The sequence below is a fragment of the Pyrus communis genome, chromosome 5 (genome assembly GCF_963583255.1).
Source record: "Pyrus communis chromosome 5, drPyrComm1.1, whole genome shotgun sequence".
Taxonomy (NCBI): domain Eukaryota; kingdom Viridiplantae; phylum Streptophyta; class Magnoliopsida; order Rosales; family Rosaceae; genus Pyrus; species Pyrus communis.
Window position 1 is genome coordinate 28,103,723 of NC_084807.1, and position 25,542 is coordinate 28,129,264.

The following is a 25,542-nucleotide window of genomic DNA, read 5'->3' on the forward strand; positions in this document are numbered from 1 at the left end:
ACCAAAATTATCATATCTAACAGAACAACACGCAAGGTTATTCGAAATACTCATACGTAGTGATGACACATAATGATGTCAATACCTAGAAATATTTGTTCTGGTTTTTTGAAGTTATCGCCGTCTATATACTTTTGTCAGAGAATTAATTTTCAAGAAAATGATTTGTTCATTTGATAGTTAATCATATGACTCTGCAAGATGACCCAAGGTGCAAGAAATGATTTTGTTTGCTAGAAATCCACATCAAGTTTTCCCTTGCCACAACATTAACAAAGTAACAATAATAGAAATCACGTGTGAAATATTCAAAAGAAAAAAAAAAGTAATTACTTGCGAACATGCGTGCATCAATAAGGACTTAAAACACAAAGCAATCCACCAATTGTAAGAGTCAGTTTGTAAGTTTGAGAGTTAGAAAGCTCTTTGGGAGAGTCTTCTACGTTCTCATTTGATTTTGCTAGGATTTGTTAGTGGAATTTCCTCAACATGTTTCGCCTATAGACGCAAGCTTCTATACAAAACTGCGTAATCTCTTGTGTTCTATTTGAGATTGTTTGTTTTTAGTTTTTATCTACGACTTTAATATCTAGTATTATTATTAAAATCATTTATGTTTGAGATGGAAAATATTTGAACTCGAAATCTAAAGAGTTAAAGAGAAAAATCATAACCACCAGGACAATCATCCACTTGCCTTATCTTTGTATATTTATCAATCTAGAATTAATATGCCTTAAGTACAAGGTTCCCCTAGATCATAATTTTAGTTCCAAAATTTCAACTAGCAATTACATCACAAAATGGATAAAATGTTTGAAAGCAACAGCAATACTCGAGCTTTCAGTGTCAAAACCTATTTACATATGAATTTCAACAAATGGCAAGACCTATTTACATATGAATGATTGAGTTAAAGTTCATCTTGCCATTGTTTATATATTATATAACATTAGCATCCGAAAATGTTATATAATATATAAACAATGGCAAGATGAACTTTAACTCAATCATTCACCACAAGTTCCATATATCCATACCCACTGATATATGGGTGTGAAAGCCACAATTTATTCTCATGCAAATACTCACAGTCCAATATTGAAGACTACACCACACTGCATTCACCACGTGCCCCAATATCCAATTGCTCTTATCAGCCGACCAAATATTGGTGAAACTTTTGTCAATATTTAGCTCACCCACCACTATTTATACGTGTCATGATTTCTCAATCTTCTTCCATGCATGAAAGTCTTCCTCTCACTCTCAGTTTAACAAATAAATAAGACGCAACCACCTTTGTTTTCTTGTTCTAGCTTAATCGGTTCTTCAACAAATAACATTCTGGCCAATTCAGGCTCCAATGGTAATGTCCTCCACTTATTTTTCTACTTATTTGGTGGCAATGTTCTTCTTGGTTGTAGCTGGGTTTGATGCCTGCTCGGCTAGCCGGATTGATTTGGGTTCGAGGCTGTTGGCTAGAGAGAACCAAACGTTGGTCTCAGATAATGGCACATTTGCTTTAGGGTTCACTCCAACGTCGGACGAAAACGACAGACTTCAACTGGCAATTTGGTTTGCGGAGCTTCCCGGAGATCGAACCATAGTATGGTCTGCTAACAGGTAAATCATCCAAAACCTCCTTGTTTTAATCCCTTGAAAAAGCAAATTGACAAAATGAAATTTAACCAGTAGGTCTAGGTCCATCAATATTACGACGACAAATATATTTGCTCTTTGTCTTGATGTGTTTTCTTTTTCTTTTTCATTGAAACTTGATTAATAATTTTTTAACTTGTGTCCATGAAAAAGTCTTAATTAAAATGAATGAAAATGTTATGTTTGACTTACAATGATAGTGTAGTTTTTCTCATAAAGAAGGAAGGACGCGTGGATTTATCTACCATGTCTGCCCGTTGTTTGCCTGCTTACCATCATCCATATGGTGGCTATGTACTTTTATGTGTTGCATACTTTAACTAGTTCAAGAACAAAAAGTATCTTGAAAAATTGGTTGAAACGAACAATTTATAAATTTAAGTTGTTAAAATGATCAATTTTTGGTATGTGATCGCTATGTTGTTAATCTTTGATTTTGATCATTCATTTTGCCGAATATCTTGCATATAGAATGTTGCGTATGGAGTGAATGATTAATAGACTTTGACTAAATAGAAAACAAAAAGATCACAAACCAATTCTCCATCTCTAGTCTTTACATTAGCTTTTGCAGGCTACAAATTTCATTTTCTCTCAATCATCTAAATATATAGAAACTCAGCCGTCTCCAACAATGCGATCCTGGAGCTTGACACAACCGGAAACCTTGTCCTCATGGATGGAGACGCTACCACGTGGACCTCAAACACCTCCGGCGCTGGTGTTGAAGGAGCAACGTTGCAAGAATCCGGAAATTTCATTATCCACGACAATGTCAACCGCCCGGTGTGGCAGAGTTTCTCACACCCATCTGACACTCTCCTCCCAAACCAACCTCTTTCAGTCTCTTTAGAGCTAACAACTTCTAAGTCCCCCTCACATGGTGGATACTATGCACTCAAAATGCTTCAACAACGCACTTCTTTAAGCCTTGCCTTGACTTACAACATGCCGGAAACTTTATACAATTCCTCCCCTGAATCATATTATAACTATTCTTATTGGAACGGACCAGACATATCAAATGTAACCGGGGATGTTGTAGCGGTTTTAGATGAAGCAGGGAGCTTTGGAATTGTGTATGGGGAGTCATCAGATGGAGCTGTATACGTGTACAAGAACGATGGCGATGATGGGGGACTATCAGCGGCATCAAACATATCAACCAGATCATTGGTTCTTCAAAGATTGATACTCGAGAGTAATGGGAATTTACGCTTGTATCGTTGGGATAATGATGTTAATGGCTCAAGGCAATGGGTTCCAGAGTGGGCTGCAGTTTCAACACCATGTGACATTGCTGGAATTTGTGGTAAAGGGATATGTAACTTGGATAGGAGTAAAACTAATGCTTCTTGCACATGTCTACCGGGGACTTACAAGGAAAATGGGGGAAGTCTTTGTTCAGAGAATTCATCACTTGCAGGAAAATGTGATTCGCGGAGTAATTATCAGCCATCCCAGTTCAGAATTTCAACGGTGCAGCAAACCAATTACTATTTTCCAGAATTTTCAGTCATAGCAAACTACAGCGATGTTGAGAATGTAACAAAATGTGGAGATATTTGTCTAGCTGATTGTGAATGTGTTGCTTCAGTTTACGGCCTTGATGACGAAAATCCATACTGTTGGGTTTTGAGAAGCATGGATTTTGGTGGCTATGAGGATCCTGGTTCAACTCTGTTTGTGAAGGTTCGGTCTAATGGCTTGGAGGGCAATGCAAAAGGATCCGGGGAGTCTTCCAAGGGGTCGGGTAATCAGCAAACAAAAGTTTTGGTTATTCCTATTGTTCTTAGCATGACCTTCCTTGTTGCCCTCCTATGTCTTTTGCTATATTACAATGTGCATAGGAGGAGATCCTTGAAGAGAACACTGGAAAGCTCAGTAATCTTGTCTGGTGCTCCATTGAATCTTAGTTACCGCGAACTACAAATTCGTACGTGGAATTTCTCACAGCTTCTTGGAACTGGTAAGAATGGATTATATATGTAATAGTAATTTGCAATTTTCTTATAGTGTTGGTTCTGTTTACAATATGCTACTTTGCAGGGGGATTTGGGAGTGTCTACAAGGGAAGCCTTGCAGATGGGACTTTGGTTGCTGTAAAAAAACTTGAAAGGGTTTTACCACATGGGGAGAAGGAGTTTATAACTGAAGTGAACACCATTGGTTCCATGCATCACATGAACTTGGTTCGTCTATGCGGGTACTGCTCCGAGAGCTCACAACGGTAAGCAATAACCCTGAGAAACCTAAAGGCTTCTCACCAAATTAACAATTGTGTATGCATAGCTTCTTAAAACGTTTGTAGCCAATGACACATGGTCTTCTGAATTCTAGTAAACATTCTTAAGATGCTACATTTGATTGATCTAAAAACTGAACATATTTTCTTGTGCTGGCAGGCTTTTAGTTTATGAGTTCATGAAAAATGGGTCTCTGGACAAATGGATATTTCGCTCAAATTATTCCCGAGACAAGTTGCTAGATTGGCAATCACGGTTTGATATAGCCGTGGGTACTGCACAAGGGATTGCATATTTTCATGAGCAATGCCGAGATCGAATTATACATTGTGACATCAAACCAGAAAACATTCTGCTAGATGAAAATTTCTGTCCTAAAGTTTCCGATTTTGGACTAGCTAAGTTGATGGGAAGAGAGCACTCACAGGTTGTTACCATGGTCAGAGGAACAAGAGGCTATTTGGCTCCAGAGTGGGTGAGTAACCGGCCTATAACTGTTAAGGCTGATGTTTATAGTTACGGCATGCTTCTTCTAGAGATCGTTGGCGGTCGAAGAAACCTTGACATGTCATTTGATGCAGATGACTTTTTCTATCCTGGATGGGCTTTTAAGGTATAACAGAAAATTTATTATAATTTTTTTTTCTTGCGCAAAATTTTTGTCAACATTAAAATCTTGCGGAAACTTTTGTTTTATGAAATGAATTTTAATCATGATTGTAGGAGATGACAAGTGGAAATCCCATGAAAGTTGCAGACAGGAGACTCGAAGGAGCGGTGGAAGAAGAAGAACTCATTAGAGCCTTGAAAGTTGCCTTTTGGTGCATCCAAGATGAGATATTCATGAGACCAACAATGGGGGAAGTAGTGAGAATGTTGGAAGGATCAGTCGGCATCAACATGCCACCGATGCCCCAAACGGTTTTGGAGTTAATTGATGAAGGCCTGGATCATGTGTACAAGGCAATGAAGAGAGAATTCAATCACTTCAGCTCCTTCACCATCAATACCCATCCTTCTTCATCTCAAGCTACATGCAGTTACTCCACAATGTCCCCTAGATAGTCGACTAGAAATCGGGTTATGACGGACCATATTTGGTCAGTCTTGTACGATCCTCACAAGCTCAATTATAATTCATCAAAGTTGACATCCAATTACTGCGTTAAGTCATTCTTTTACTCATGATCATACCATTCATTCATAAAAACCTAGGAAATTAATAGTATTGACATTGCATAAACTCAATCGATATAGACTGGCAGATACATACTTATGTAGTCAACGTACATAAGGGTGGATATCCATTTTGTTCTTCAAATAGTAAACATATTGAAATTTTAGACATGACTCTTGATGGAGGAGCTGTATCCATCAAGATCATCATAATACTTGGACCAAAGCATGACACCTCCATACTTAGCCGAGTTTTTAATAGCCGGAAGGACTTGTGAGTTGAGATCAGAAGCAGGAATAAAACCGCTACCGGCAGCCTGAGGTGCAGCAGGCAACCCCAAGAAAATCTTATGTGCAGGGATGGCTGAAGTCCACTGCTTCCAAGCGTCCTCCAGATTGGCCACATCGCCGGAAGTGTACTGACAGGGTGGGTTGTTGTAGAACTGAACCCAAACATTGTCAAAGAGGCCTGTCTTAAGTGCATTTCCAATCCAAGCATCAGGAAAGGGACATTGTGGGGCAGCAGTCAAGTAAACTTTCTTGCCTCTCTTGCTATACCCAGATAGGTACCTAGCAAGGTCATCCCAATATTGGTCAGTCCCTCCCTCAATATCAAAGTCAATTCCATCCAATACTGCAGCTCCCAATGGCCTCGACGACGAATGCCCTCCCAAGAAGTTGTTCCACAAGTAAGTTGCAACTTGCCTTGCATCAGCAGCTGAAGTTAGAGAGTAGCTCCCAGAAGCTCCTCCAATGGAAAGTATGACCTTAATCCCCTTGGCTTGGCATGACCTGATCTCTGGGCTCAACTTGGTGCATTCATCGGTCGTTGGGTCACAGTGACCGGCTAGGTTGATGGCGGGGGTTCGGCCATTGCCGAAGGTGGTGAGAAAAGCTACGTTTACAAATTGGTAATTCCCTGTAGCACAAGTTTCCGCTAACGTGCCTTCATTCCCATTTTGACCCCAATATATAGCGATTCCACCGGCATTAGCCCCCAAAGCCAGAACTAGTGTCACTAAAGAGAGCAATGCTAGGGACATTGTGGACTTTGGAGCCATATCTTGAGAAAGGTTTATGTGTGGTTTGATTGTGGAAGTTTTGGTGGGAAATAATATGAAAGAGGTGTTGCATTATATAGAAGAAGAGACCGTAATGTGCTGCTGGTGACAATTTTGTTATATTCATTGATGCGTGGCATCGAAGTTACGTTTGCCCTTTCTTTGTAGTATTGCTAATTATTTTCTAGTTTTACATTGAAGCACGCTTGAGCTGATATGGTATGTATTCATTGTCCTTATGCACTTTGTCAGTTGCATTGCAAATAAAAGGAAAATGGTGAGACAACAATTATCTTCCAAAAATTATTTACAACTACTTGTGAATGCTATTATATTTATGGGGAAAAATCTATGGCACCACTTTTTTTACGTAATTTTTTACACACGTTTGGAGCTCACACTTAATGTATTTTAACGATCCAAACAGTACATTTTTATAACATAGATTATCCTAGCTAAAATTAGACAAGTTGAAAACTATTGAGACATTCATTTGTAATGTAGAGAAGGTCGAATATGATTCTACAAAGAAACCCTAAACCCTTAATTCAACGATCATATGATTTTAGATTTGGGCAAATTTGATAGGCATGATCTTTGTTTAACCAATCAAGGAGTGGATTGGTACACACTTGTCCGCATGTACTCCAAAACAAAAGTCCTGTGGATAGGGAGAGACGAACGCTGCAAAATATGTGCCTTATAAAATATTAAGATAAATATATATACTTGACCGATCACACTCACATTAAGGTTATTATAGACCGTGACCCTTTTTATCCTTTGGATCTTCGGACCCCTTTCTTTCATAACACCATATTTTAGATCAATCAACCGTTAGATTTTGAAGTGTACTTAAGCCATATACAACAATGCGTATAATGACATTGATCTTTGCTGATTTCCATGTGTGCGTGTGTGTGTATTCAATAATGCTCAACAGACACATAAAATTGATCAACAATGTGATCGATTTTGTGGTTTACTCGTAGTGTTGATTTTTAGAAATTACAAAGTCTACGTAGTGTACATATATGTAATTATAAGCTAACTACGTCCTTTTTATGATGCAGGCGTGCCAACTCGCAATCGAGCTCGGTCGGATAAGTAGAATGGATATGGTGGCAGTGGCGAATGCGTTATGGTCAAGAAAGGCACACGTATCGGCCTTGGGTTCTAGAACTTGAAGACAAAGGTTGCCTAAATCACTGTAAAGTTTAGGATCTCCTGTCAGGCTCGGCTGTCTCGACTATTTCATTAGAATATAAATGTGCTGAATCGATTTCAAACTGTAAAGACACAAGTGATAAAAAAATATGAGGTTTTTTTTACGGTGAACATGATTCGGCCGTCTGAATATTGAACTACAAAATGCACTTGAGAGTAACCAATCATAGAACACTCCACTTTGCTGGTAAGCTAATGAAGTGACCTCTTTCGGTGAATAAATTGAAAACCTTTCACCGGCCGAGACTTGGATAGATAACTAGTCGACTAGAAGCAGTGTTGTTAGTCCAAACTGAAGGTGCTTCTTGATCGCTTGGTTCTACGGCTCTAGTGTTGTTAGTCCAAATTAAAGATGTTGTTGGTTGTCAACACAGTGTTCTTAGTCCAAACTGAAGATGTGTTGATGGGTGAGTTATGATAGTTAGTGTTTTTCTCAACATTGTGAGAAGGGTTTTGCGTAGAGCGTTTTGAGTTGTGAAGTTGAAGGGGCTTCTCTATGTTGCAAATCCCCTATATTTATCCTTGATGCCTAAGTCTACCAAGTGGTAAAGTTCTGATAATATTCCAATTCTTCGACATATTCTCTGGATATACTTGGAATTATTCTCGACTGAAACTTCATCATCATGCTTCGCCTTCTTTGACTCAAACCAAGATTTTGAATCTAGTCCTATTATACTATTAATTGAAACTCCATCTAAACGTCAATCCTGATCCTCAAGCACTTTAAGATAATTGCCAATAACCCATGAGATAATACTATCAAAACCATTAAATATCTAAAAAAGTTATTATAAATCATCAACCTTCTTTTAATCTGACGGCTCGAAACCAATGGGCCGAGCGCAAAATCAGATACAAACACATAATCCGTGAAAAGAGGACGATCCACTTGGGCATGGTCATGACTACTGGAACTCAGCCCAAACAAAGTAACATGGCAGAGCCCAAATATCCCTCTCAAGTCAAACGGCCATCGTTGAAAAAGTCAGAAGCAAATCACGACTTTGATTTGAGGAAGTTACATGGCAATGAACTTGCAATTTCTCCGAAAGCACAGTCGAAGGGGCTATATATACAATCGTGTAATGCAAAAGTACTTCTGAGTTATTATATATTAGAGCTTAATTTAGAAGCACCTTAAATATCCCTCGTACATAATTAACCATGGAGTTAGAAGAGCTAGAAAAAAGCTTCAAGGAGTTGAAGATCATCAACAGAAAGCAAGAAAAACGCGTCTGTTACCACGAGACAAGAGCTCAAAATTTAACCATCGGTTATCTTCTATTGCAAGCCCTATTTTTCCTAGGGTTTTCGTCACGGCCGCGGCTGAACGGTTCGGATTCCAGTTACAGTTGCGAATGGTGGGTGCCCTTCAGCATGATACTAGTTTCTTCAGTAATATTCTTCATGGCCTTCCTAGACGCCGTGACAATGTTCTACCGGGTGCAGTATCACTTGGATGTCAACTATTTGGAGCAAGATCTCATATACAAGAAGATACAGGAGGCTAAGCAGCCACCCCCTAAGAGCCATGTGTCCATACAGTTAAGGGAGTGTCAAACCTCTGGTGAAGTTATCAAAGTTGATGTTTTTCAGCTCTTGAAGCGCAAAGTTTACATTTACGTCACAACTTTGAGTTTGCTTGCTCTCACAGGACTTCAGTTGTATGTGTGCCGGTTGTTTTTCCACGCAGTATGACGACGTTCAGCCACTCTCATTTCCTTCTTCTTCCTTCTTCTCTGCAGTTCTGCTTCGTCGATCACCGTCGGAGAAGAAGGCAAGGATGTTGAGGAGAAGGAGAGAGAGAGAAAGTTGAAGAGGAAGAGTGATCTCAGAATCATAATTTTACGTGAACAACTGAAATTATTTGGTCCATAGGATCTAGATAAAAAGAATCTGGAGGGGATCCTGTTCCATAGCAAGAGGGATAGACTTCTCTCTTTGACGCAGCAAAGAGAAATAAGTTTTCTCCACAAGAAACTGCTTTGAAGTTTCTTGCATCTTGGCATTTTCCTTTTCTCGTGATTTTTGTTAGACTTTTGTAGTTTTGTTGGAGTGATGGATTTTTGTTGAGTTTGTGGACTTTTACTGAAGTTGATAGGCTTTACGGTGTTAGAGAATAATTGGTACATATAATCATATACCAAAATTGTCGACAAATGTGTCGATTTTGTATGTTCAAATAATTTTATTAAACTTTTTATCGTTCTATAAATTATAATTGATAAACTTTGGCAGAATCCAAAAGATAGAAATATTGTAAGCTATATGTCTAGTTTTGAAAATGTTATTAGATGTCTAAGCTAGCCTTTCTGCACTTCTTCATCTCTCATTTTTTTAACTAGAGAAGACACATGATGACTTTTCGAAATTGCAAACAACTTGGTTATTATATACGCGAAGTTTGAACAAATTTTTTATTTGAAACAAAAAAAAAAAATATGAACATCAAGAAGTGAGACTCCAAAAATGGAGGAATCGGTATACAATCAGGGATATTATCCCGAATTATAGTTAGTATCTCGCTTGTCTCATATCACTTGTAAGAATAATACGTCTAATTTCACGCAAGAATATGCCCTTGCAAGGTCCTCCCAATTAGAAATGGCCCAATTAACTACGTTTGGGCTCAACGCAACAAATTTGGGCTTCAACAACCACAATGATAAAATTAGCAATAATTTAAGCGCCAAACTCACTCCACCTTCCCACCTTCCCACCTTCCACCCTTCTCAACCTGGACTGGAAAGCTGAATCGAACTCCCCTCCTCTCCTCTGACTGTAATATACAAATCCCATCCGGTTCCTCTGCAATTCCGCAAGGTAAAATCTTTCCTTCCCCCAATTCCTGAAATTTCAATTTCTGCAAACCCTAAATCCCTTTAAACCCTCTTTCCCTTCTAATTATTATGCTTCCAACTCGATACCAATGACCACATAAATACAATCATGAACTGAGTTTAAGGATTTCCTGATCACCCTTTTAGTTTCGGGCAACATGTAATGTAAAACTAATCAAAATTAAGTTTTTTTCAACTAAAAGTTTAATTCTTTGTAAAAAAATCAGTGAAAAATGCAACATTTCAGTATCCCACTTAGTGGGATAAGGCTTTGTTGTTGTTGTTGTTGTTTGAAGAACAGTGATAAGTAGTGAAAGATGCACCCTTTAGTATTTGTTATATGATCCATGTGAGACATGGATGTGTAATAACCTGGTATACAAGTTAAGGTGAATATATGTGTTTGTAGACATAGCTGGGGAAGATGGAGAATATGCGGTATGCTGAGGAGCTTGTGAGGGAGTTTCTTGTGTTTAGAGGATTCACGAACACTTTGCAAGCTTTCGATTCTGAATTATCTACGGATATCGGTAAAGGGTTTCAAGTAGATAGGATAATGGAATTAATCTTCTCAGTGTATGTACCTAAGCTTCAGGCAGAAAAATTAGTTGGTCTATTCAGTTTTTTCAAGCAGTGTCTCTCTTCATCATCCGAGACAGTACTTTTGACTACTCTTTCAAAACTGGAGGTGTCTATTCTACGCTACTACGTTGTTAATGCCATCCAGTCAGGGAGGAGAGACAAAGTTTTAGAGTTCTTTGGAATGATTGGGAATGATTTGTTGCAAAGAGGCCAGGATTGGACTGCATGGTTTGGTGGGTTTGTCGTTTTGTCTTTCTATTTTTGTATAGTGATCTACTATCTTTTGTTGATTTACCTTTTTATATGTGTGATGCAGCCATTCCATATGTAAAGAAACCAAACTCTGATCCTGAGTTTCGTATATACTTTTCAAAGGAATGGTATGAGGCCTTGCGTTTATCTGTCAGAAATTTCTTTAGTGAGATCTTCAACGGTACTCATATCCTTCAGAATTTGGCTAATTTCATTTTTATTTATGTTGTCTTTTGAGAGTGGGCTGTTCGTTGATCTTGGTACTTGTTGTCACATGGCACCCAACTATGTAGACTTTCGATATTATGATAATTTGAATTTCTCAGCTACCATATGGAAACCAGTTTTGTTTATATCAACCTTGTTCTTATTTTTTTTGAGTTTATATATTTCAAGTGAAAACCAGGTTAGTTTTACATTGATTTCTGCACTTTAATTATTCAATATGACTAATTTTGAAGAAAATGCCCTTAACTAAACCACGCATGCCAGCCCTTATGAAAATTAGCTCAGAAAAGACTACTGTCAACCGTCTGAAAAAAGACATCAAGCAACTCAATCTCAAGTTATCAAAACTTCAGGCTTTGTTGGAGGAAAAAGATGGTCAATTATGCCAGTTAAGAAGGTGAAGTTTTTCATTGTTTCTTCCCTTTAGACTTGAGAGTATCATGTAAATAAGTTGTATAGACTTGGTGCAAGGGATCATCAGTATTTTGAGACTATCATGTTTTTGCCTCTTCCTTATTCCTTTATTTTACTTTTGAAACTCTGTAGTTGTTCGTCAGTAGCCGATGCAAGCACTGAACGAACCAGGAGTTCATCAAGTGTAGTGCATGAGGAAAATCATCTTATATCCAAAGATACTCAGGAAACTTGCCCTCCTGATACTTTTCAAATAAGGGGAGCAGAGGTGGATCCAGATTGGGTTGTTGCTGGACACATGGGAAACAGACCAGAGTTTAACATATCTAAGTCTGATCCTAATTTAAGTTCGCAATCAACGTCTTGCGTTAGAGATGGTGGAACTGCTGATAGTATTCAGCTATACAAGGATGGCCCCTATAATGGTAAGTAACTTCTATACTGAATTATTTTCCCTTTGCGTTGTGGGGACAGTGCAGTAGCTGTTACGGAGATTATCTGTTTACTAACTATGGAATGTGACTACAGAAAATGGCAGGGAAAGCCATTTAGAAGACTTCACTGAATTTAAGGTTGACTTCCAGGTAAATTGCTTCTCAGTCATGATTGGTTTTGATGCTACAAGCTCATATTCAATTTGTTGCGATTTTGCATTTTTTGTAGCTCCTTTTTTCCTGATACTTTTTTTCAGCTTCAGCTGTTTATATTTTATCGGATACTCCGTAACTTTCGAATCATCATTGTTCATAGGAGACATTTATGGGCCACACAAGTCCAATCAGTCGCTGCCGCTTTTCTGCGTCTGGAAATAATATAGCCAGTGCATCTGAAGATGGAACAGTAAGGTATTATTTATAGGCAACCTTAGCAAAAAGCTCCTGATACTGTTCACTTTAATGAAAAACCATATTTTTACTCTAAAAAGTCAATCCTGGTACTATTCACTTACAACAACTTTTTGTCCTTTTCGTTAAAACTCAAAGTTTTCAAGCTCTTTTCATTAGTTTTCCTTTATTTCTATAGTTAGTAGTTACGAAAGTGCTACATTTATTGCTCAACTCCTTGACTATTGGCTGATTTCTCAACTCTTTGACCATCGGCTGATTTCAAATCGTAATCTGTATTTGTTCATTAAATAGGATATGGACCTATGACTCATCAACTCCGGCATCTAGAAATGCAACCATTTATTGTGGAGCCAAGATTATGTCACTTGACTGGGAGTGTAAATCTGACCGATTGGTATGCAGATTAGATTTTCAAAATGCACTTAGATATTGCTTGGCATTGGAATCTTAACTTGATTATTTGACATTGGAATATCTAGTTTAAGTGTTTTTGTTCTTTTGACAAAAGCTTCTCATAGGCGCTGCTAATGGAGGCATTAAAGCGTGGAATGTCGATGCAAAGAGAGTTGTCTGTGATCTTAGCACGAGGGAAGAATTTCCAAGGTTCTTCCTGATATTACTCGTACAATTCTGTACTTCTTTGCTCTGTTATTTACCCTTTTTTTCCCCTGCTACAGTATCCTGGATATAAAGTGCAGCCCTGTAGAGCCAATTTTTGTTACTGCGGCAGCATCCAAGGGGTACATTCTTTCTGTAATCTTATCATATTTTCATAAACCAGACTCCGTGTTCGACCAAAAAGTTTCCCCTATTATAACAGCTCTATTCAACTGAAGTATGATATGAGCACTTTGCTGTGAAATGATTATAATTCAAACATGAAACCGTTCTTTTTACCGTTACGTACATGCATATATGCTCATGTGTGTTTTTGTGTGTTTGGGGATTAAATTCTCATGAATGTCAGAATCATGACTTTTGTTGTATTTGTAGGCACGGATCAAGTTATGTTGATAGTATGGGGTTCGCTTCATTAACTGTGTGGAATATGAAGACGTGGAAGGCTATGGTATATGCTTTCTTTGTACCAGAAGATCATATATGCATGCTATAGCAACTTATATTCTTAAGCCTTTCATTTCTGACACTTGTAATTTTAGTGCTTAACCTTTTGGGTTTCGTGAAGACAGTTCTTCCTCTTGGTAAAGATCCACCTGCAATAACATCCCTTAGTTTCAATCACAATGGGAAAATTTTAGCGGCCGCTGCAACTGATGGAATGATTCACATGTTTGGTATCCACACATATTTTTGAACACTTTTGCATTTCTTGTGTTATTTATTTTTATTTTTCCAAGGTGGTTAAATTTTTGCCCTCAACGAAGGCATTTTAGCTGTATGGTTAATCCCTCGTCTTAATGGATTCATAAACTGGTGCACCCTTCTGCATAGCTTAGCTTGCCAGTATATGTACACATACTCGTACATATACGAACACCTTAACAAGCCAAAGATATGTCTGCCTATCTACAAATAACCGGGTGGCCTGCGCATGACTCTGCTATAAGCTCCATTCTTTTCGGCCCTGATGAGACAAGTATTTTCAGTTTGGGAGTAGATGGAATGGCAAGTGCTTTATGTTCATTTTCGCATGAAGTTTGATTAGAGCATTTGCCCCCGTTATTACTTGAACTGCTGCTGGTCTTATAATTTTGTCCTCTCAAAAGTATTTGCCTAACAGAACTGTTTTTGCGGTGTCAGGTGTTTGAATGGAGCTTGCAAAACCAAGGTCAAATCCTTTGGTCAATAAACTGTAGCAGGTACTTTTTCTTTGGCATCCCATATTATTAGTTGATATTAGTTACGCTGCAGTCTTGTCAAACAAAACTATTTCGCCATACACCTGATTAACTAGCGCTGCTCTCTTCCATTCCGTAGGTTCTGTGACCCCGAGAGCTCAAAAAGTTGCAGACATGAAATGGCTTTAGATGCTACTGGGAGGAGACTATTGGTAACGTCTGGTTCGGTAAGAGCGCCCATATACCAGGTTGTTCTCTCTTCTCCATGCGTTTGTGTGAGTGGCTTCATTATGTTTAGGGTTTCCCTGATTGCAGTATTTAGAAGATCTAGGCGATGCATTGTGTTGATACAAATTTTTGTTTCGTTAACTTGGTTCAGGTTCGGGGTCATGTGTATGGGTTGAGCTCTCTCCCACACAGTGCTGCTATAACTACTGTAGATTGGCACCCGACGTTACCCATCTTCTTAACAGGATCGGCTGATAACTCTGTCCTAGTAACATCTATGTCATAAAAGTTTGAAACTTTTATCTCCGTGTTCTTAGTGTGCCCGACATTGAATGAAGTTCACTTCCGGTGTGTTCGAACTGGTTTCGTTCTGGCTTTCATCTGAGCAATGTGTCTTGTATTAGTGTGTAGCTATTCTTTTTTAATGTCGCGTGGAATTCAAATATTTACATCATATTAGCCAGAGAAACGTAAGCCTTGAGACAAACAAGCATCATAGTTGATGACATTTTATTACAAATCGGAAAGTACAACCGAATGTCTCTGTATAAGTTCGGAAGTATGTAACGGATTAGGAGAGTAGAGCTTTACCGTTTACCTTTGAAATCTCCCCTGCAGCTTTTCCTTCACAGGCAACGGTCGTCACATAATCCGACCTTTGATATCATCCAACAACCGGAAATAGGCGTATCTCCAAGATGTCTTGAGAACCAAAGTACCACAGACACTCCAGAATCCTATGACGAAACCAAGCACCAAGCTGACATAAAATCCTAAGCTTATGAAACCATCATCATCTTGTTCGGTCTTGTCACTTCCACTGCCATTAGGGACTGCAGGATCTTCAGTTGTTTTATCTCCCGGGCATTCTGGTGTGAGCGGTTGCCCGCAAAGTCCAAGATTTCCCGTAAATGCAGAAGCATTGAAGGTTTGAAGTTGAGTGCTTAGCGGAATCCTTCCTGTTAAATTGTTGTATGACAAGTCCAAGACACTAAGATAATGTAAGCTGGAAAAGCTCGAAGGAATGCTACCAGATATCTGGTTTCGTGACAAATCGAGCGATTCTAACATCTCCAACTGACCAAATTTGTTAGGAAGCACCCCAGTGAAACTGTTTCTTGAAAGGTTCAGAGAAATCAACTTCATCAAACTTGTTACACTTTCTGGAATGTATCCATTTAAGTTGTTGCTTGAAATGTCAATGCTTCTCAAAAGCTTAAGATTTTCGCCGAACTCAATCTCTATTCCTTTCCAAATCAGTTGCACAAACCCAACAATAATGTTATCCTCAACCTCGGGGGACATCGAAGACAAAGCTGTTATGTTAGGGAGGCAATATGGCAAGGCCCCAGATATATTGTTCTTGGAGAAGTCCAAAACATGAAGGGCAGGAAGACTGCATAGGCTTAAGGGTATGCTTCCATAAAACTCGTTTGACCTTAAGCGAAGAACCAGCAACTTTGTTAGGCTCGGGCCTATCCATGTCGGTATCTCTCCAGATAGTTTATTGGCACCGAGATCAACAACCCTTAACTCTGTACAGTTCTCCAAAGAAGGCAATTCTCCAGAAAGGTTGTTGTCGTGCAAGCGTAACAATGCAGCATTCTTTAAGTAGCCTAATGAGCTTGGAATTTTTCCGGAGAAATTGTTCTTAGCCATGTTCAAAGAGAGCAATCCTTGAAACTGCATCCAACAACTAGGAAGTTTGCCAAATAGCTGGTTCTCGGAAAGGTCTAGATTAGACAAGTTTGGAGTTTCTGTTTCACAAAAGGAAGATAAGGGTCCGGAAAACATGTTTTTGGATAGACGCAAGATGGCAACACTTGAAGGAAATGGCGGAAGTGGACCGTCCAAGCGATTAGATGACAAGTCAAACGAAAAAAAGGTGCTGTTTTTTGTTGATAGATTTGGCAACTTTCCATGGATTTGGTTCATCGATAGGTTTAACTCGAGTAAGCTGGAAGACAGGTCCCAAAACTTATCAGGTATAGAATCCGAAATCTCAGCATCAGCCATGTAGAGTGAAGTAAGTTTTGTCTGAGTTTGAATCCATTTTGGAAAAGCAGGGCCAACCTTGCAAGAGGACAATCCTAGTGATTTGATTTGGAAAGGCGGAGTCCAATCCGAGCTCAAGTTGAAAGACAAAGGATTATGAGAAAAATCCAAAGAGTTTAAACGCGAGAGATTGGAGAAGTGTGCTTCAGTTACGACACCATTTAAAGAATTCCAAGAAAGATCCAAATTTTCGAGGCTGGAAAGTTGTCCGATACTCTCAGTTATGGATCCATTGAGTTGATTTTGGGAGATAAATAACTGCCTTAACAAGGAAAGACCTGTAAAATCAGGCAGTGATCCGGTGAACTGGTTTAGAACTAGGCTCAAGGATCTTAGCTGGGAGAGTGGCTGAAAACTTTTTGGAAGAGATCCACTTACATTGGTGCCATCAATGTACAATTCTTTCAAGGATGAAAATCTTGTAAGGTTATCAGGAAATGAACCCGAAAATAGGTTCCCACTCAAGGACAAGGACTCGAGGGTATCTTGAGCACAAGACAAGTTTTCGACAGAGTCTTCAATTCTGTCAGAAAGTTTGTTTTCCAATAAATTCAACAACTCTAAGTTGCAAAGGTTTCGAAAGGACTTTGGTATCCCGCCTTCAAGTTTGTTATACGAGAGATCAAGAGACACGAGAGAAACCATGTTTGCAAAAACATCTGGGAAGGGACCTTGCAACTGATCACCAGCTAAACCAATGTGAACAAGGTTGGTGCTAACATTGGCCATCCAATAAAATATCGAAAGATTAAGAAAATTATCCGAGAGTTCAAGGACTTCAAGAGATTTAGAAGAATTGACAAAAGAAAGCGAACTCAGTTCAACATTGGGAAGATTACATGAAGATAGCTGAAGTTCAACAAGTGAAGGGAGTTTGCTTATAGACTCTGGCCAATTTACAACCTCGGAAAAATTAAGACGCGATATGTTCAAGTACCTCAAAGAAGAAAGATGAGATAACCACTCGAGATTTTCAAATGTGACATAGTTCCTTGCAAGATCAAGAGCATACAAACTAGAGAGGTTTCCAAGTTGGGGAGGAATTGGTCCGCTAAGGCTAGCACCTGCCAGTTTGAGTTGCTTCAACCGGCTTAAAGAACCGATGAACTTGGGAATTTTTCCTTTGAAATTATTGAAACTGAGGTCCAAGTAAGTTAGATACGGCAATTCAAGTAGAGAAGGAGCAATGACACCACTCAAAGGAGTTTCAACATTATAAACATCAGAAGAGTTATAGTAAAGATCTAGTGCGACAACATGACCTGTTTCGTTGCTGCAAGCGATTCCTCTCCACTCACAACAATCTTTGCCGGTTTCCCAAGAGGCAAGAACATTGGACTCGTCGACGAGGCCTTGTTTGAACTGAAGCAGAGCGGTTTTTTCTGTTTGTAAGCACCTGACGTTGGAACTGATTCCGGCACTCAAACAACAATTGACAGATGTAAGCACAAACAAGACAGAATATATGACTTCGAACAACATGGTATGTGAATTTGGAAGTGAAAAGCAAGAGATGTTGCTTTAAAGATTGATCATTTGCAGTTTGTGATTGGTTTCATATCAGCACGGAATCTGATGGGCAGAGGTGAAAGGGATGTAGTTAACTTTAATACATTTTGCTAACAAAACGGAACCGAAAGTCATTGTGTTCATTTGATATAATATATGTCTATGACCATTTGTTTGTTCTTAAGCTTTCTATGGGTGGCAAACTCAAAAGTAAATGCCAAGATAATATTTATAAATCAATAGAAAAAAATGGGGATTTCATTTTTTTTTTTCTTAAGGACCAGCTTGTGGCATAGCCACGCTGGTCTACTTTTTCAAGGCTAAAAAGACTTACAAAAGTATTTTAGCATCATTTGATCATCATTGCGTGATTCAACATTGCCACGAATCAAACCCAGGACTAGCTATGTGAAGATGAGAATTTAATTGGAATAATAAGGTGGATTGAGGTGTTTTGTCCCAACTTTTAGACTTTTTTTATGGTATTTTTAACGAATTAGGTGTTAGTCTTTCGCTATTCTAATCTACAATGAGGCGAATTCGAATTTGAGTGCAAAGGAGAAGATAATTTATTTTAACCAATTGACCTAATCCATATCTACCGTTAATTTTTTACTTATTGATCTGGATTATCAAAATGATAAGTTTTAACCCGACGAATAGACCATTAGAATAAGATGATCAGGAGAATTACATGAAATTGCTCTTGCAATATTAAGCGGCTTGGTACTAGTAGACCATAATAAATGAGCATTCAAGCCAAAAAACAAGGGAGTAGTATTCCCTTCTTTCTTTAGGATTCTCTTCCTTCTTTTTTTTCTTCTCCTTCCCTCCCCTCCTATTTGAATGATCACGATTAATTCACGTCAACACCTTATATTAATTGTTCTATAGAGAGAAAAAGACAAATGAAAAATGTGAGAGAAGGAGAGGGAAGGGATGAACATTGGTCTATAATGACAGTTGGGGGCAAATGTGGTAGTATAAATCGCTTCATGTGAGAGAATTAATCCAAAAGTTTCATCAGCTATCCAACCTCTACAATTTGGAAAATGTGACAGTTGGGGTAATTGTGGGACTACAATCTTTAGGATGTTATCCCGAGTGGCATCTAAGGTCATCTCTAACTGAATAAGGGTCAAAAGGCTTTCTTTAGCCATATAGCTCGACAAGAAATTATATTTTAATGAACATTGATAGGTCATATTTTATACAATCTCCAACTGAATGGGTCAAAGGGTCATAGGCCAAACATAATTTATTATTTTAATTAAATTAATATGGTTAATTAAATTAAACTACCATATTAAAATAAGGTTTTCGGACATATTTTGAGTGTCACTTGTCGCCAAATGAATAAGCCTCCAGATTTCTTATCTTTATATAATCTCAATAATTTTTTGGATAGGATTTCGAGTGACATGTGTCGCTAACGTGAGTAACTCTCCAAATTTCTTATTTTTATATAATCTCCATAATTTTTCGGATAGGATTTCGAGTAACACGTGCCGCTAAAGTGAGTAACTCTCCAAATTTCTTATCTTTATGTAATCTTAATAATCTTTCAGATATGATTTCGAATGTCACGTGTCGAGATGTAATTGGTTGTGCAAATATTAGATAGGATTCTTATCTCCAACTTTCAATATTGTAGGAATGGTGTAGGTATTTATAGGAAAAAAAAAGTTTAGAATTTTTTTAATTTGTCCAAAAAAAAAAAAATCTAATTCCAACGGTAACCTGATGGCGGCATGACATTAGCTAGCCATTGCTAGCTGGCGTCATGCTGACGCCAAGCAGCCGTTGGCATTCAAATAGGCTAAGTTGGAGAGCTGGCAAAATGTCAACTTAACATTCTGAAGCTGGAGGGTTGGCAAAATCTCAAGCTTGACATTCTGGCGCTGGAGGGCTGAAATGGCCAGGCAGTTGGCTTGATTTAGGAGTTTGGGCCCAGTGGGGTCCATAAACCCTTTGGCCTAGCCCTCGGTTGGAGGTAGTTTTCGTGTCATTCTAAGCTATTTTTAGCCCAATGACCCTTTGACCGGATCGGTTAGAGATGACCTAAAGGTTTGATTGCCTAGAAGAAACCTTCCCCATCCACACAAGTCCCTTACATCGTATGTTTAAGAAAAATGAATGATTTCACCACTTTAGTAAGCTCGGTGAAAAATAATCACACTGCCATACTATAATAAAAGAATGACCCCAATTCAACAAGGTTCTTCACTTTGTGAGAATCAAGAGTACGTCCAACGTACGCAGCCTTACCCGCACTCTTCAGGTGTAGCCCAAGTTTTATAAATCAAATGAAAGAGAAATGCTAAAGTACTCTGGAAAATCACGATAACGGTACACCAGTTATGCAAGTTAGTGGTCTTCGCAAGCAAACCCAGCAGCCCGCATGTGAAATATACCTAGCATATGCGTAGGCAGAAGTGTTGGTCCGAAACAGGCCCAAAACCGTCTCATGATCGTGATCCACCCGTGCCCCTTTCGAGACAAGCTCCGCTTTGAACGAAAGAAGTTGAACTACTTTTTACTTCTGTTCGATACATCCAAAGCCCTCCCGTCCCTCCTAAACACTCTTTATCCATCTGTCGCCTCAAAACCTCCGCCAAATTCAGCGGCGACTTCAACACAATTTAATCACTCCCTACCTACATACATACGTTCTTTTAAATCCCTCCGCCACGCACTTCCCCCTCACCTTCCTCCTCTCCTTCAGAACCTCCGCATTCCCCTTCCAAAAACCCGAATCTCCCTGCCTCTCTCTCTCTCTCTCTCCAAACAAAATGGCGCAGGTGGTGGCTATGCGGGCGATTCAGAGCTCGATCCTCTCTCCCAGCTCTGGATCCTCACGCGGCCGCGCCGCCGACAAGCTGAAGCCGCCGACGAGCTTTGCATACAAAGTTATGGCTTTTGAGGAGAAGCAGAAGGGATGGAGCTGGAGAGTGTTTGGGAATAGGAGGTCTGAGATAACTGCCAAGAGTCCCCTTCAGACGGAGGTCGTTCCCGTCTCGCCCGAAGACTCACCGAAGGTTCGTGCTAGGTGCTACTATTCAATCTTCCTTTTTTTTTTTTGGGAGCTTGATGTGTTTGGTTGCTCCCATTAACAATGCCAATGTGGTCTAAGTGATATTCCTCCTTATATAGTAACTCCGAGGTCTCACGTTCGACTCGCTTGGATGGCAAGTTTGATACTTTAATTATGAAAAAAAAGTATAATCTGTTTCGTTGCCCAGAAATTGTAGGAAATCATGACGAAAAGTGAATTTCTTTTGTTTTTTTCGATGTTGAATTGATAGTAATTAGACTGATTACTCGATGTTTAGCTTCTTAGACTGTAGAGATGTTTCTTTTGGTGGCCGAGGAAGGACCTCCTTGGAATTGCTTTTATAGAAAGCTCTTATGCTCATAAGTACTTTTATTAGAATGACTTAGAGATTTCATTTAAAGTTTGCGTGCTTTTAGAATGTATGCTTAGTTTGTTTAGCTTGTGTTGCTGATCAGATAGAGGATCAGTTGAGGGCAATTCGGCAACTCGACAACACAGCAGTGGGTATGTGGTCAAAGCCTGTGGTCAAACGTAAGACAAAGATTGTTTGCACAATTGGTCCTTCCACCAACACGCGCGAAATGATCTGGAAGTTGGCTGAGGCCGGAATGAATGTTGCTCGTATGAATATGTCACATGGAGATCATGCGTCTCATCAAAAAGTTATCGACTTGGTTAAAGAATATAATGAGCAACATGAAGACAATGCCATTGCGATCATGCTTGATACCAAGGCAAGGCTTCCCTTATTGTTTCTTGTTTCCTTCAATATCAAGTCATTAGTTTGAATTGCTTATCTTTTACTATTCGGAGAATATCTAGGTCATTCCATTGATGATGTTGTTCTGTATCAGGGTCCTGAGGTTAGGAGCGGTGACCTGCCACAGTCAATCAATTTAGAAAGTGGGCAGGAATTTACCTTTACAATTAAAAGAGGGGTTGGCACATCAGATTGTGTTAGTGTGAACTATGATGATTTCGTTAATGATGTAGCACCGGGAGACATGCTTCTGGTTGATGGTATGCTGAATTTTACTTTTATTTTGGTTAAAAATTGATTATGTTTATATATGCTCTGGATCTTGATTTGTGCTGTAGGTGGTATGATGTCATTTCTGGTGAAGTCCAAGACAGAAGAATCAGTGAAATGTGAAGTTGTTGATGGAGGAGAGCTTAAGTCTAGGCGACATTTGAATGTGCGAGGGAAAAGTGCAACATTGCCTTCTATCACTGGTTGGACTCCTAAATTGTTGATTCAATCCTTTACAATCTATTAAAGATGTTTTCTTTTATTTCTTTATGATCTGTTTTCCTAATGATATAGTTGTCTAAACTTATTTATTGCAGAGAAAGATTGGGAAGATATTAAATTTGGAGTGGACAATAAAGTTGACTTCTACGCTGTTTCATTTGTCAAAGATGCGCAAGTTGTTCATGAATTGAAGAATTATCTGCAAAGTAACTTTCCAAATACTTTTATCATATATTCAGATAATACATCTGAATACTACATTTTGTGTAATGCTTTTGAATGAATGTATGTTAACCTATTTTATATTGCAGGTAATAATGCAGATATACACGTTATTGTAAAAATAGAAAGTGCAGACTCTATCCCGAATTTGCATTCGATTATCACAGCATCCGATGGGGTAATTTCTCAAATCAATGAGTGGAAACGTGATGCTTAATAAATGATTTACATGCTCTTTCTCCTGGATATTTGCATCTTATTATGTGAATAACACATTTTGAAGATAATGCTGACATGCGATTATCTGATTTTAGGCAATGGTTGCAAGAGGAGATCTTGGTGCAGAGCTCCCTGTTGAGGAAGTTCCGCTTTTGCAGGTACTTAACGACAGACACATTGCAATTGAATCCACTTAACAAGATTGTTACATTAAGTTGAGTTCATTTAGTGCATTCTGAACTCTCTCTTTTATTTCAAAATGTAGGAAGAGATAATCAGGATATGCCGTAGCATGGGAAAGGCTGTTATTGTGGCAACAAATATGCTGGAAAGCATGATTGTTCACCCAACACCAACCAGAGCTGAGGTATCCGACATTGCCATTGCTGTTAGAGAGGGTTCTGATGGAATTATGCTTTCTGGAGAGACTGCTCATGGAAAGTAAGTTGTTGTGGCTATTGGAATTATACCGTCGGAACCAGTTTTGGACTATATACTAACATTTAGACCGTAGCATAATGTAATAAAGAGATTTCATATCCATGTAGGTATCCTTTGAAGGCAGTGAAAGTTATGCACACTGTCGCACTTCGGACTGAGGCGACCATCTTGGGTGGCGCGGTGCCAGCCAATCTTGGTAAAGCTTTCAAGGTTAGGGAACATATACTTATTCATTCAGTTTCAGTAGGCAGCATCTTATTCTTTCAGTTTCAACCGACTCTGATGTCGTCTTTCCTGCAGAACCACATGAGTGAGATGTTTGCTTACCATGCAACCATGATGTCCAATACTCTTGGTACCTCAATCGTTGTCTTTACCAGAACTGGTTTCATGGCTGTTCTATTGAGCCATTACCGACCTACCGGGACCATATTTGCCTTTACGAATGAGTGAGTTTTCATGTTACCTGTCACAAAGGCATTATTTGTGATAGTGTTACTAGAGTTTTTTTTTTTTTTATTCTCCTTGATAGATTTGTCATCCCCCTCCTCCGGGCAGGTGCACAGCATGAATTTTGTTAAATTTGTAACTGTACCAGTTAAAATATGCTGTGCAAGTTCTATTCATTAGGAAAGTGAATTTGATTTTTTGACTGATCAAGTACTTCGATGGCGATGCAGTAAAAGCATACAACGGAGGTTGGCTTTGTATCAAGGCGTATGTCCCATATACATGGAGTTCACAGAAGATTCTGAAACAAGCTTTAGCAATGCCTTGACCGTGCTGAAGGTGACGTTTTGCTGCATATTTCCTAAATTCACGGCGACATAGAGTAATTTAAATTTGCATTTGGTCACATACGGGAATTTTCCAATCGGCCATTTTTATATCGGGTTTCATTTCCCTTAATGGCTCATCCTTGAATCAATCTTGGCAGGATCAATATTTTTCGTTTCTCTTAGCTTTTTCATACGACACTTTTGGTTCTGATTTGTACTAACATAGCTATATGCTATTCAACCATGCCAACACTGATGATGCATTTTCCGGTGTTTTGTTTACAGAAGCAAGGATTGGTAAAGGCAGGAGAAGAGGTCGCACTCGTTCAAAGTGGCAGGCAACCCATTTGGCGGCTCCAATCCACTCACAACATTCAAGTGCGCAAAATTTAGGTGCAACGGAGATGGAAAAGTCGCCCTCGTAACATGGATTTCTTTGTCTACACTACGATAATTTCCAACGATAGCATATCTGTTGTAGTTCCAGCAGAATTGTTGTGGTAGTTTCTTGCTTTGGTTGTTTTTTCTTGTATTGCACACTTTTTTGTGATCCTGTATGCTTATTTTTTGGTTTCCCATTTTTTCTTAAATAATTTTGGTGTATGTTTCAGAAGAACAAGAAGTTGTTAATTAAGTTATAAATTTGGCAGTTGGAATGAAATGTCTTAACTTGTTACTCAAACTGTAATTTCCTTTAATAGTTTGATTGAGGAAACAGATCGTCACCTTCTGATATCCGCTGCTTACTGTTTGTCGCATAGCCGTTGACCACTGGCTAGGGTAGATTTTACGTCCGCTGCACGAGTGTGGGACTAAGATTGAGGGAGTTTCGTGCTTGAAAGTTGTTCTGCCGATGACGTGATTCTACAAATGGTTAGAACTTTGAAGGGGCATTGATGGAATGAGGCGGATTTCTTGTTTATTGAAAAAGGTTATTTATAGTTACGTTTTTTAAAGTTAATTTTAATCTTACTTATCCCGTAACTTAAAAATCATCACTCTACTTTTTGAAAATCAAAATTTGTTGCATTTTAACTTGTGAACTCTCTTTTTCCTGAAATTCAAAAGTTCTCACTTTATTCTCTGAAATTCAAAATTCGTTCTATTTTAACTTGTGACTCTCTTTCTCTTGAAACTCAAAAGTTGCTCCAGTATGTATGTGAAACCCACCACCCAATAAGATTATGCCACATATGTCATTGAATTTGATTATAAATCTCCACCATGTATAAATATTTAATAATATTAAGTTTAAAAGAAGAAATTAAGAATTTGAATTTTTTTGGGTTGTTGTGCTTGAGTTACAAAGATGAAAAAAAATTGAATTGATTAGTTTGTTCCATCCAAATCAAACAAAGATAACAAAATAACATAATTAGGTAATGTTGATCGAATTTTGAGTTATATAAAGCAAATGACGACCCTTGAGTACTAGGGGGCATGA

At 38.7% G+C, this 25,542-nt stretch overlaps 5 protein-coding genes across 5 annotated transcripts; 3 read left to right on the forward strand and 2 right to left on the reverse strand.

The window, feature by feature from the left end:
• The first annotated feature begins 1,366 nt into the window (after positions 1–1,366).
• LOC137733216 (G-type lectin S-receptor-like serine/threonine-protein kinase At5g24080) lies at positions 1,367–4,982 on the forward strand. Its single transcript, XM_068472372.1, has 5 exons — positions 1,367–1,626; positions 2,277–3,631; positions 3,712–3,892; positions 4,068–4,521; positions 4,632–4,982. Exons 1-5 carry the CDS (start codon positions 1,367–1,369, stop codon positions 4,971–4,973), a joined length of 2,592 nt encoding a protein of 863 aa, XP_068328473.1. The 3' UTR covers positions 4,974–4,982.
• Positions 4,983–5,089: 107 nt separating this feature from the next.
• Positions 5,090–6,170, reverse strand: LOC137735670 (hevamine-A-like). Its single transcript, XM_068475118.1, has one exon. The coding sequence runs from the start codon at positions 6,143–6,145 to the stop codon at positions 5,249–5,251; it is 897 nt and encodes a 298-aa protein (XP_068331219.1). The 5' UTR covers positions 6,146–6,170; the 3' UTR covers positions 5,090–5,248.
• Positions 6,171–8,464: 2,294 nt separating this feature from the next.
• LOC137735737 (uncharacterized) lies at positions 8,465–14,908 on the forward strand. Its single transcript, XM_068475178.1, has 16 exons — positions 8,465–10,198; positions 10,625–11,030; positions 11,114–11,236; positions 11,533–11,674; positions 11,824–12,116; positions 12,220–12,275; positions 12,442–12,536; positions 12,831–12,933; positions 13,048–13,142; positions 13,217–13,279; positions 13,533–13,608; positions 13,726–13,834; positions 14,053–14,165; positions 14,301–14,359; positions 14,478–14,586; positions 14,718–14,908. Exons 2-16 carry the CDS (start codon positions 10,640–10,642, stop codon positions 14,850–14,852), a joined length of 1,962 nt encoding a protein of 653 aa, XP_068331279.1. The 5' UTR covers positions 8,465–10,198; positions 10,625–10,639; the 3' UTR covers positions 14,853–14,908.
• A 187-nt stretch (positions 14,909–15,095) lies between these two features.
• LOC137735736 (receptor-like protein EIX2) lies at positions 15,096–18,103 on the reverse strand. The gene has a single exon (XM_068475177.1). It carries the CDS (start codon positions 18,101–18,103, stop codon positions 15,209–15,211), a length of 2,895 nt encoding a protein of 964 aa, XP_068331278.1. The 3' UTR covers positions 15,096–15,208.
• A 2,538-nt stretch (positions 18,104–20,641) lies between these two features.
• On the forward strand, positions 20,642–24,759 carry LOC137734718 (plastidial pyruvate kinase 2-like). The gene is made up of 12 exons (XM_068473985.1): positions 20,642–21,168; positions 21,641–21,919; positions 22,040–22,205; positions 22,284–22,418; positions 22,533–22,643; positions 22,749–22,837; positions 22,974–23,036; positions 23,144–23,319; positions 23,427–23,529; positions 23,620–23,768; positions 24,000–24,108; positions 24,384–24,759. Exons 1-12 carry the CDS (start codon positions 20,923–20,925, stop codon positions 24,489–24,491), a joined length of 1,734 nt encoding a protein of 577 aa, XP_068330086.1. The 5' UTR covers positions 20,642–20,922; the 3' UTR covers positions 24,492–24,759.
• The last annotated feature ends 783 nt before the right edge of the window (positions 24,760–25,542 follow it).

Coding starts and splice junctions, on each gene's coding strand:
- LOC137735737 (XM_068475178.1), top strand. CDS start 10,640: ATGGAGAATATGCGGTATGCTGAGGAGCTTGTGAGGGAGTTTCTTGTG. Junction 12,276..12,441: donor AATTTAAGGTTGACTTCCAG/GTAAATTGCTTC, acceptor CATTGTTCATAG/GAGACATTTATGGGCCACAC. Junction 14,360..14,477: donor TGGTCAATAAACTGTAGCAG/GTACTTTTTCTT, acceptor TCCATTCCGTAG/GTTCTGTGACCCCGAGAGCT.
- LOC137734718 (XM_068473985.1), top strand. CDS start 20,923: ATGGCGCAGGTGGTGGCTATGCGGGCGATTCAGAGCTCGATCCTCTCT. Junction 23,320..23,426: donor GGAGAGACTGCTCATGGAAA/GTAAGTTGTTGT, acceptor ATATCCATGTAG/GTATCCTTTGAAGGCAGTGA. Junction 23,769..23,999: donor ATATTTGCCTTTACGAATGA/GTGAGTTTTCAT, acceptor ATGGCGATGCAG/TAAAAGCATACAACGGAGGT.
- LOC137735670 (XM_068475118.1), bottom strand. CDS start 6,145: ATGGCTCCAAAGTCCACAATGTCCCTAGCATTGCTCTCTTTAGTGACA.
- LOC137735736 (XM_068475177.1), bottom strand. CDS start 18,103: ATGTTGTTCGAAGTCATATATTCTGTCTTGTTTGTGCTTACATCTGTC.
- LOC137733216 (XM_068472372.1), top strand. CDS start 1,367: ATGGTAATGTCCTCCACTTATTTTTCTACTTATTTGGTGGCAATGTTC. Junction 1,627..2,276: donor ATAGTATGGTCTGCTAACAG/GTAAATCATCCA, acceptor CTAAATATATAG/AAACTCAGCCGTCTCCAACA. Junction 4,522..4,631: donor ATCCTGGATGGGCTTTTAAG/GTATAACAGAAA, acceptor TCATGATTGTAG/GAGATGACAAGTGGAAATCC.